Genomic DNA, 11,723 nt, shown 5'->3' on the forward strand with positions numbered 1-11,723 from the left:
TTTTTTCAGTTTTCGTTCCTTCTTTTTGTTTGCCTTCTCTTTTTCATTTTTTTCTTGAATTTTAAAATGGTAAAAGAAAGAAATAAGTAGTGTGAACATTTTTATAAATTTCCATTTTTAAAAAATTTGTGAACATTTGTGAAAGTTTTAAATTTTGTGTTCATTCTTTCGAAATAGAATTTATTTAAAATTTGGTGAAATTTTTTAAATAGAAAAATAATATATGAAAAGAAAATCAATGGAATGAACAGAAAGAAAAACCATGAGCCCCTAGGTAGCACTCGCGTCTAAAATGAATCGGCTCAAGTGAGCGCATATTAGTGTGTTTTCCGGCAGCTAATTGCAATGAGCGACCTATAAGATTTTTCCCTCCGACATGACAATGAAGATGAGTCATGGATGAAGAATAGTCCTCTCAGCTGGCTTGCCCAGTTTACTATGTTGGCCTATTGGCTATCTGACCTACGGAAGAAAGAATGGTCATGAAATTGAAAAAAAGATACCTGTGAATTTGAACTATTATTTTTTTGCAGGGTAAAACCAATTTGAATTTGAAATTAGCAGAACTACTGATAAAATTCAACAGAGCAAATCATTGGTTACTAACCCTGTCAGCTGTTTTCTTTTAAATTTAAAATAATTTCGAAATTTTAAACTTGCAGAACTACTGAGATAGTTCAAATAATATTGAATGGTCAGGGCAGTGTAGCGGAACCAGAGGAAATACAATACTTGGAAGTGTCGATGAAAGAACGAGCGGTGGTTCCGAACACAAAAAGGTAGCACATTTCTTCGAGGATAGAACAATTTGGAGTATCAAGCAAGCAGAACCAATTTTCTCAATAATACCTTAGTAAACAGAGCAGATCTCAAAATGATGATTTACAAGAAAAAAGCCAAGTCACAACTCTCAAGTTATGGGCGAAATTAGCAAAACAACATGCTTACGTGTGACCAGCAAGGAAGCAACTTGAGACGGCTCAGAAGTGCCAATAAATAAATTTGTGTTCAGGAGTGCTGGAGCAAACAAACAAAGTTTCAAGGGATAATTAGATCCATGCCCTTAGTTGGGTGCTCTGTTTTACCCCTTTCAAAACGAACTTAGTGTTGTAATACCCTTCTATCGCCATTCCGCCCGGTTAAGACATTTGAATGGACAACACATAGTGCATGGAATTCGAACCGAAGCGCAGCAAAAAATAAAACTAAATCAACAAGTAACAGTCGGAACAATCCTGCGATGAGCTAAATTAACATGACTGGGGCGTGTGTGTGTGTGTGTTTTGTGAATGTTCGTTAAGAAGGGTGGCACATGCGAACGATTGGATGGCAGTTTTAGTTATGATGAAATGGTAAAGGATGACATTTTCTTCAGAAGACATGGCACTCTCATTCCTAGAAGCCAACTTTCGTTCAAAAACTGTCATCGTTTTTATCTTTTCTCATAACTAAAACCATCATCAAACATGGTTCACTTGTCATCCCTCTCTCAAACGTCAGCTAGGTAACATTACCGTAAAAGAAGCACGCTGCACTTCACGGAAACTGAACTTTGAAGTTAAGCAGCTGCTCGGCCGTGTAGACGGTGGGCCGTCCAGTTGGTCGGAGGGGCGCGAGGCATGTGGATGATTTGCTTGCTAAAGCCCACAATAAGCGGTACAAAGCTAGAATACTTTTGTTCACTAATAATAGTACTCCATAAGATCTTTTTGTTCACTATATTTCCATGCTCATACGGTTTCAGCCGTGCTTCGTGAATAAACAGCGATTGTTGCCGAACCCGAACCCCAGAGTCGGGTACAGGAGAAGGACAGACCACTCACACCCACAGCACATGACTCACGGGTAAAAATTCAGTGAGCCACACCAGCATCGTAAGAACACAAACACCACAAGAAACCAAGACGGATCCTCCTTCGCAAGTTCTGCACGGCGCAGGCAGACGGATAGCCTCCATTAATTCAGAGCCGACCGCACACGTATCGTCCAGAGCCCCCAGCTGGACTGACGCGCCAGGTACCCAAAAAGTGGCCTCCTCTCCTCTCGTTCCCAACAGAATTTCGGACCCCAGGTGTGCACGTCTCTTCCCTTCCCTTCCCTTCTCCAGGGCGGCAAATGGTGCCAGGACGAGGACGTGTCGCGGTCCTGCCAGCGCCAGTCCACACCACATGGAATGGAAACGCAGCCGGGAAATGTTTCCGAAAATATGATTCCATGTTTCCACGGAGCACGGAAAGCGGCAGAAGCGACGAGAAACGGCGTCCCTGTCTAGATATCTCTGGCTATCTCGGAGATCGTTTTGCTCGAGAATCAAAGATGCCGGAAACTCGCGGGCCACGTAATGCGAATCGTGTGATCTCGGCGAAATACGTATGAAAAAGATGGCGAAAAAGATCGACATAGCGCTCTGTACAAGACAACAAGATGTATGTTATCTCCAGACTCGGAGGCTGAGGACCGTATACAGAAGAACTGTTTATATTATTTCACTCTCTGGATTGAAGGAATATGTACACAGCGACAGACCAAAAAGACATCATTTGGCCATACTATAGTAGTATGTATGTACGTATATGCGATTGATTTGGAGGGCATCATCGAACAGATCGGCTTGCTCTCATGCCCACACCCACAGATCGATCGATCCATCGATCGACACGGTCTCAATTCCAACCCCAAACTGAGCGCAAGGGGCAAAAAAAAGCTATAAGCTTGGCTATACTGAGACGTACTCCGATGAACAAACAAATTATAATTAACTATATAATCTATGTGGACCAGCTCCTGAGGAGCGACGGCCTCGCGAACATCTGCTCCAGCGCCACCACCACTGCCATGGCGAGCGGCACGCCCACGCCGGGCTGCACCGCCAGGCGGAACACGTCCGTGCCGACCACCTCCTTGGGCCTGATCTCCGCCACCGCGCGCCGCTCGCCGTCGTACACCACGCAGCTCCGCCGCGCGTACGACCCCTCCACCTCGTAAGACGGCCCAGCGCCGGTGCCCGCGCACGCCGTCACGTGCGCCAACGTCTTGCCGCGGCCGCTCCGCCTGACGGTGTACACGGGCCTCCGCGTCTCCTCGCCGGAGAAGACGAGCCACTGCTCGCCCTGCAGGGTCAACCGCTTGCGGCGGACGGTGAAGGCGGGGCGGCCGGCCGCGTCCATGAGGACGACCTCGTCGCCGCTCTCGGAGGCGTAGCTGTCGACGCGGTAGGCAAGGTTGCCCTCGGCGTCGAACACCGTGAACCCCTTGCAGTCGAACAGCAGGGACTTGCGCCACACCGTCAGCGTCGTCGGCCCGTCCACCGCGGAGCTGGCCGGCGCCTCGTCGATGGCGCCCGGCGCGGCCACCATGTTGGGGTGAACCCTCGCCATGTAGGGTATGGAGCAATTGAGAGCGGACAGGCGGTAGCTGAGTAGTCTGAGCTAATTGAGCTTGGTCGCCCTGTTGGTTGGCTCTGAGGTCGGGTCCGTGGTAGGCGGTGGTTATATACAAGTCTCGCTGGCTCTATGATGGACCGGCCGGAGAAACTGTCCACCGGCAGAAAAAGCAAAGGCATGTTGCTCTGACGTGCGTGGGGACACAAGTGACATGGGCTGCTGCTTAACGACCTCTTCCTCAATTAATAACAAATCCTATCATCGATTGTTTGCTACTACTATAAAAACCAATAACAAACTCGGCCGCTCATGATGCAAAGACCCAAGTTACCCTCAGGAACTTGAGGACTTGAATTTAAGGGAAACTAGTATAGGATCTCACGAAAGCTAGCTTCTGCTTCGGTACAATCCTTTTAAACATATCAAAGGAGATAGAAACTTATGACCTCTTTGTTTACACAGAACCACACTAACTGTAGCGACCTGACCCAAATGGATCAAATCTCTGTGCTTAAGTGTCATCCCTGGATCGGTATGCTGACACACACAATACTCGAGGATTTATAACAGAGGTCAATCACATGTATAAAATAACGTAAATACTATTACCTCGATCCAAATAGCGGAAGTAACAAGGTTGTGGATTCCCTTCAACACCAACGGCAAAGTTGAGTGTAGAAATCATAACCCTAACGTATCACTTACTCGTCGTAAGAAATCCTGCAACATGAGACGTTGCAGCCACAAAGGGTCAGTACATTGAATGTACTGGCAAATTCACACCATAGAGGGGAATGATGAAGCTATCACTACATGCATATTTGGCTGGTGGAAAAACTCTATGGTTATAGTTTTGCGTAAAGCCAATTTTTCCCTACTTCAAAGGAATAAATTAATTACTATCATGGTGGTTGTTAAACATTGAGAATGGTTGACAGCATTCTCAATCCCAATTAAAAATCATTAAACCCAACAAAATTAATTTTAGAGTAACATGTTGAGATTCACATGAAAATCCAGGTACTAGATACTCAAGATGTCCATAACCGGGGACACGGCTAACCATGATTAGTTTGTTACACTCTGCAGAGGTTTGCGCACTTTTCCCCACAAGACTCGATCGCCTCCGTTTGTTTTCTCGCACTACATGGTGTTTGAGAAACGGATGACCGAGCCATAGTCTTTCAGAAGCGCTAGCACCTTACGATCGGGTAGACCGTACCACATACATTCCCTACATCTGCTAGTCTACCACTGTAAGAGTTCGCACAACTTAATCAACTATGCCAGAGCCCATAATGGCTTGTGGCTGCACACGGAAGTTTCTAGTATGAATAATCTCATGATCCCTTTGAGCCTGGGTGGCGGTCCAAAGAAAACAGGCAAGTCCTGGAAACCCTAGGTGCCTCAATTCACCCAGATGTGTGTTAGGTTGCCACCTTAGATAAACCCTTAATTAACAATCTCACATCTGTCATGGATATCACTCACCCAATCCACGTCTACTAGCATAGCATGGCTTAAGCAAACATAGAAGTAACTCCCAAAGGTTTGATAATAAATAGGTAATAGGTACTACCTCATCTACTCCTCATCCCACAATTTAATTAGATCCTAATCATGCAATGTGTGAGGTGATCTAATGCAATAAAACTAGGTTGTAGAAAAATGTATGATTAAAGTGTTACTTGCCTTGCTGATATCCGCGAAACCTAGAGATTCGAAGTAACAGGCGGCGCACTCCAGGTATTTTATCGCAGACAATCAAACAAGCATACAATAAGTACTCATCTAATGCACAGGTAAAACTCAAATAGAAGATCTAACCAGAAAGTTCAACTTAAGAACCCTGGTTTGCAAAAAGAATTAATCGAACGAAGCAAAAGAAATCAAACGGCGAAAGAAAATGACTTCGTTCTAGTAATCTGGATCTAGGGCAAATTTTACAGTAGAAAAAATATGTTTAAGTTGATTATTCGAAAAGAGGGTTTCGAGACGAAATTCCAGGCGCTTGAACCGCCTGATTCCGATAAACGAGCGAAAAGTTATACTAAAACGAAAATCGGATCAGAAATCGTGATCAGAAAATAACCGCGGAAAAATCCGACGAAAAAGAAAAAACGACGGACATATTTTTTTTAAAACGGCACGGAAGTCGAGGCGACGGTGAACCTCGGGCGGGGCGCTGCTCCGGCGGATCGGCGGCGGGGCGGCGGCGGCGGCGGCTGGGCACGGCTAGGGTTAGGGTTTCGGGGCTGGGGCGGCTGGGCTTTCGGGCCCCGGGGCGGCGGCTTATAAAGGCCTCGGCCGGCGGTGTCCTGGCCGAGCACGACACATAGTCGGTTCCGTGTTTTTTTTAATCATTTTGCTCGGAAGAAAAATAAAAAGAAATACTAAACGGATTCCAAAAATCATGAAATAAATTTTGCCGGGTTTTTAAAATCAAGCCCGATAAAGTGAAAATTTATCTGGGCCCTAAATGCAATTTTGAAAAACGCGCATTTTTCTTAAATTCAAATAAAAATACCGAAAAACTCCGAAATAAAACTTATTTGATTTTTTTATTAAATCCTCAATATTTCTATATTTTGGAAAAGTCATTTTATTTCCTCTCTCATATTTTTGTAATAGAAATAATTGATGATAAAATAAATAAAATTAAATGATCCTATTTAAATAATTTGAGAAAACTCAAATATGTAAATAACAAAATCCCCAACTCTCTCTGTGGGTCCTTGAGTTGCTTAGGATTTTCTAGGATCAAAACCAAAAGCAAAATAAAATATGATATGCATGATGACCTAATGTATAACATTCCAAATTGAAAATTTGGGATGTTACACTAACCAACTAGGACATCTTAACATGCCAATTTAGTTTTTTTTTCTTTGTTTTTTTCTTCGTCAATTCACACAAGCCCGTGGTTTTGCTGGGTTGGCATATTGTCAAACTGGTCTTTTCCCGTATTTTATTTTTTTCTGTTTGTGTTTGTTTATCTTCATTTTTCTTGTTTTCAAAAAATATTTGAATTTTTTAAAAACAATTCAAAATTTCAGTAAACATGTTTAATGTTTTCTAATTTTGCTCATAAAATACAATTGTTCACATTTTCAAAAAATTCTACAGAGATTTCAAAAAATGCTATGTCTTCCAAAGTTGCTCAAAATGTCAAAACACAAACAATTTTGAAAGAGGCAGACATTTTTCAGAAATTTATGTACAATTTTTCAAAATGCAAATATTTTGTATTTTAAAAAAATTAAAGGGAGGTTTTTCAAAAAATTGAACAAATTTATAGAAGCACGAGTATGTTTGAAAAATAAAAAATAAAAGGAAAAAATTAAAATAAACAAAAAATAAAGATTTAAAATAAAAATAAATAGTGAGAAAATGTTCTTGGATTCAGGAAAAAATGTTACGAATTTGTAAAAAAATCTTAAATTTGAAAATGTTCACGGATTTAAAAACAGGAAAAGTAAATGAAAATAATAAAGAGAAAGGGAAAATAAAACAGCAGCAAACCGGCCGAACAAAAAAAAAACCGGCCGAACAAAACCTTGAAAAAAAATCAAGGCGCTGCCTTTTTTATTGTGACGTGCACGAAGAAGCAAAAGTGGTACTAGCAGTTAGCATATCAAGCGAGCTGTCCTAGACGGTTACCGACACATCATGCGTATGAAAATGGGTACAAGTTTATTACTCTTTATACGTATAGTGTGGAGATTATACCAAAGCGGGGCTCTTTCTTCCATCGACGACTCCAAATCAAGCCCGTTTGATCGTAGATATCCAGAGAATCACGGGTCTATGCACCAACTTTCACAAAAACTCTGTTGTGCTGCCCATCCGATGCTTCAACATTGACTTGGATCATGTCCTCAATGGCATACCGGTGTCCAAAGCCACCTTCCCGATGAAATATCTGGGACTCCCACTCTCGGTTTGGCAGCTCAAGTCTATTGATTTTCAATACCTTGAGGACAAGGCGGTCGGCAAACTTGTCACTTGGGACGGACAAAACAACACCATCATCGGGCGCACGACACTTGTCAAATCAGTCATTGCCTCCCAGGCAGTGTATGCCATCACGCCCCTCATCGTGCCACCGCGCTCTCTTCACAACATCAACAAATTGGAGAGGGCCTTTCTCTGGTTTGGTTCAGATAAGACGACCGGTGCCAAATGTAAAGTGAATTGAAAGGTGGTCTGTCGCCCCAAGGGGTACGGAGGCCTTGGGGTTCTAGACACTGACAAGTTTGCTCGGGCCTTACGTCCTAGATGGCCTTGGTATGAATGGAAGGCGACGAACAAGCTTTGGGTGGGGTTTGGGAACCCCTGTACGGAGGACGATATGGACTTCTTCTATGCCTCAACGACCATCATTTTGGGCAACGGAGCCAAAACATCTTTTTAGGACTCCCCATGGCTTCTTGGGGGGAAACTGAAGAACATTGCTCCTTTAATATATGATGCCTCCACGCGTAAGAATTGAAAAATGCATGAAGCCCTCGATGAAAATTCTTGGATTCTTAAGATCAACCACAACATTGTCGATTCCGTTGCCCACATCCGTCAATTCTTCACGTTATGGATGTGGGTGCATGATCTATACCTGGACACACAAGCTGACGATGACATTGTCTAGAAACATGCCAATAACGGGATCTACGTACTCGGTGGCCACTGCATACAAGGCACAGTTCCTCGGCTTGACGCTCTCGCCTATGGACTTCATGATCTGGAAGGCTTTGGCCCCTCTCAAGATCAAATTCTTTGCTTGGTTGGCTATCCAAGACCGGATTTGGACTGCCGACAGATTAGAGCGGCGCGGATGGGAAAACTGTGGACTTTGCCCGCCCTGCAGGACTGAAGGTGAGACGGGCGCGCACCTCTTCTTTAAATGCCGCTACACTATTCGGCTATGAAACTCGGTCATCCTTGAATTCGGTCTTGCTCACATGAACACCTTTTTTTGGCACTTGGATGGATCCGTTTTGAAATGGTGAGACAAGCGAACCAGCTTGCAAAATCCAGATCGACGAGCCTTGGCCTCCCTTACAATGTTGGTTTCTTGGACTATCTGGAACAAGCGTAACGCTCGGGTCTTCCGTCGCAAGAGTGCACCACGCCCGGTCCTCCTTCGGACTATCATCGACGACGCCAATCTTTGGGTTCTCGCGGGTGCTAAAAAACTGGGGTCCATTATTGTACGTGAGTAGCTGCCATGCCGTGTGTAGTCACTTGTAACACTCTAAAACTCTTCTCTCTTAGAATGAGGCAAATCTTTTGCCTCCGTTTCGAAAAAAAAAAGATATTCAGAGAAACAGCGCAACGTTTTGTTCACGTACGCGTGCCGCACCGGGTAGATTAAACTGGTCCATCATAGTAACTGTACCAGTTTCTAGGTTATTTATCTAGCCTGCTACTGCTAGCGAGTACGCACGAAACGTCGACGCGTTACCCGGCCGATCTGGACACAAACTATTCACTAGTGGAGTATATCCATTCCACGCACACGCACAGCACTATGAACGCAGATCACTATCCGACACGCGGCAGGAGGCGAGGCTTCGGGCGGGCTAGCAATAGCACCCCTGCAAGAAGCAGCGGCTAGCTCTAGTGCGTGTCAGATATGGATCCATCGAGTCATCTGGGTATGGCGGCGAAAACCAATTCCACGCCAATTAACATTCCGTTCCATCGGCACAACGCAAGCGCCAACTACTAGGGGCACCTGTACGTACATACGTGTGAATAATTTAACCGGTCGTTAGATATTTGTCATTTGGGTAACTACTGTATTGTCGGAAGCCAGCTCACGTACGCAGACCATGTCGGATGCAGCAGGTGGAGTTTTTTTATTTGAGAGAGAGACAGGTGGAGTTGAGGAGTTTTTTTTAGCATCAGTACAGACACAAGCGCTCATATACACACGCATACACTCACCCCTATGAACGCACACACGCACACCCTACCCCTATGAGCACCTCCGAAAGACTGAGCCGGCATATCATCTTGAGATTTACGAAGTCACCGTAGGCGCCTCGTCGTCGACGGGAACGTCTCCTCCCACTGAAAGCGTATCGCCGGAAATCCTGAAATAAATCCAGGAATATGCGAGCACCAGGATTTGAACCTTAGTGGGTTGGGGATACCACTGTCCACCTAACCAACTCAACCACAGTTTGATTCGCGGTGGAGTTGAGGAGTTGGCTCTACGGTTCCATCATTTGATTAAGTGTGTATATAGTTTAACCAGTCATTAGATGATTGTCACTAGAGTATAGAGTATCTTTACTCCTAGTGGAGCAGTTGGTAGTCTCCGCCGGTCAATTTTCGTCCCAATACTTTTATTCGGTTTTTTTTCGTAGGTTAACTTTGGTAGATTTTTTTTCGTACCGTCCACCAACTCCCCTCCGTTGGTTTTACGGTCGCGACAGATCCGGTGGACTCCCTCTGTCAATCCCTCGCTAGCCCTACCTCGTCTCCCGTCTCCAGGGGCAGCCGTCTGCATCTCGTTCCCCTCTCCCTCCGACATGGCCGCCCCCATCCACCGTCCACCCCCGCCGCCGCTGCCCTCACCCTCTCCCTGCCCAGGCCCCACATCAAGCAGCGGCCATGGCGTTCCCGGCCGCCGCGGTGCGTGATTCCCACCTCTACCTCTGCCTCGCCGTGGATGGGAAGGAGATCGGAATCCTCCATGGACGGACGCACTGATGGGGGTCTCGTCTGACGACGGAGGCGGACCACCAGGAGGAGTTGCCGTGAGACGACACCGACGGTCGGCTCCTTCTCCACAACAACACAACACCGACCGTGGGGACTCCCGTTCTTCCACCCTGACGGCCTCTCCTCCGGCGCCCCTGTTCTTCTTCCACTCCGGCACGATGATAAGCCACCGGCTCCCTCCTCTACTCCACTCTACTTGCAATATCTTTCAAGTTTCTATATCACCTAAAAAAGGCCGGTCTGAACCAGAGAAACACGTTTCAGTTCTGTAGGCTTTCAGTTTTTATAGCTTCTCAACAAGTGCTAAATTAGCCCTGCTCTTGTCTATATCAGCTATTCCTACAAGGGTTCTTGACTTCTTGTATGTGCCAAATTTTGTGAAAAAAAAACTGTTCTTGGCACATCAATGTGTTCGCAGCTATTTACTTGATGAGACAAGGATGCGAAAGTGTTTGCAACTTGTCATGACATCAAAGCCTCTGTTGTACATGTGTCAAGGATGAGATTCACATGATAATTTGTTTTGTTTGGGCCTTATGCTGTACTGTATACAACTGAATTACTTTTTGTGTTTTATGATTTAGTCAGTAGCCAATCAATGTCAGTGATAATATGTATCTTGTGATTCTTTCTTCGTGTGCCGGTCATGGTTCCCTGATGCGGTTTAGATTTTGTGATTCCCTGACGAGGTTCCCTCACACACGCAGGTGCACGACAGAGCCGGCTGCGTGTGGTGCGTGCGGGGGGATTCTTCTTCCACTCTGGCAATCTGGTAAGCCACCGGTTCCCTACCTGCTCTACTCTGCTCCACTGTTCTTGTACGGGTTTCAGCTTTTCAATGATTTTTTTATAACCTAAAAAAGTCAGCTCTGAACAAATGCGACGTGAGACTCACACTCAAATTTTCTGTGTTTTATTTATGATTTAGAGAGCAGCCAAGCAAGCTTATTGAGATATGTATCTTGCGATTCTTTGTGTGCCGGTTACGTCTGCGGGTACGGCTGCACGAGTTCATGTCTGTCATTCACACATGCAAATTGTGATGCCTGCTGCTTGCGACAGTTTTGCCCCTGTTCTTCTTCTACTCCGGCAAGATGGTAAGCCACCGGTTCCCTCCTCTGCCTTGCTCTGCTCTACTGTACTTGCAATGCCTTTTCTTGTTTCTATCACCTAAAAAAGGCATCAGAGAAACATGTTTCAGTTTTATAGGCCCTCAAGTGCTAAATTAGCTCTGATCTTGTCCATATCAGTGATTCCTACAAGGATTCTTGTATGTGCCATATTTTGTAAAAAACTCTTCTTCACGGATCAGATTGTTTGCAGCTATTTACTTGACGATAGAATAATGAGATTCGCATCAAAGTGTTTGCAACTTTTGATGTGTCAAGGGTTCTTGACACATCAAGGCCTCTGCTGTACATATGTCAAGGATGAGATTCACATGATGATTTGTTTGGCCTTATGCTGTATACAACTGTTTTTTTGCGTGTGTTATGATTTAGTCAGTAGCCAATTAATGTTAGTGATATATGTATCTTGTGATTCTTCGTGTGGCGGTCATGGTTCGCTGATGCGGTTTCGATTTGTGATTCCCTGGCGAGGTTTCCTCAC

General features: G+C 44.9%; 1 protein-coding gene and 1 long non-coding RNA gene across 14 annotated transcripts in view; one reads left to right on the forward strand and one right to left on the reverse strand.

The window, feature by feature from the left end:
• Positions 1-2,462: 2,462 nt before the first annotated feature.
• On the reverse strand, positions 2,463-3,487 carry LOC123058713 (protein LURP-one-related 8-like). Its single transcript, XM_044481410.1, has one exon. The coding sequence runs from the start codon at positions 3,375-3,377 to the stop codon at positions 2,769-2,771; it is 609 nt and encodes a 202-aa protein (XP_044337345.1). The 5' UTR covers positions 3,378-3,487; the 3' UTR covers positions 2,463-2,768.
• Positions 3,488-9,838: 6,351 nt separating this feature from the next.
• The window catches only part of LOC123062416 (uncharacterized), an 8,451-nt gene continuing 6,566 nt past the window's right edge, over positions 9,839-11,723 (forward strand). For 4 of the 13 annotated variants that reach the window (XR_006429660.1, XR_006429673.1, XR_006429663.1 and 1 more), the window contains exons 1-2: positions 9,841-10,884; positions 11,041-11,209. This is a non-coding gene — a long non-coding RNA (uncharacterized lncRNA). Of the gene's footprint in view, positions 10,885-11,040; positions 11,210-11,723 lie in introns of all 13 variants that reach the window. The other 9 variants (XR_006429669.1, XR_006429659.1, XR_006429664.1 and 6 more) reach the window with 6 other exon arrangements.

Source organism: Triticum aestivum, chromosome 3A (genome assembly GCF_018294505.1).
Source record: "Triticum aestivum cultivar Chinese Spring chromosome 3A, IWGSC CS RefSeq v2.1, whole genome shotgun sequence".
Classification (NCBI taxonomy): Eukaryota; Viridiplantae; Streptophyta; class Magnoliopsida; order Poales; family Poaceae; genus Triticum; species Triticum aestivum.

Coding starts and splice junctions, on each gene's coding strand:
- LOC123058713 (XM_044481410.1), bottom strand. CDS start 3,377: ATGGCGAGGGTTCACCCCAACATGGTGGCCGCGCCGGGCGCCATCGAC.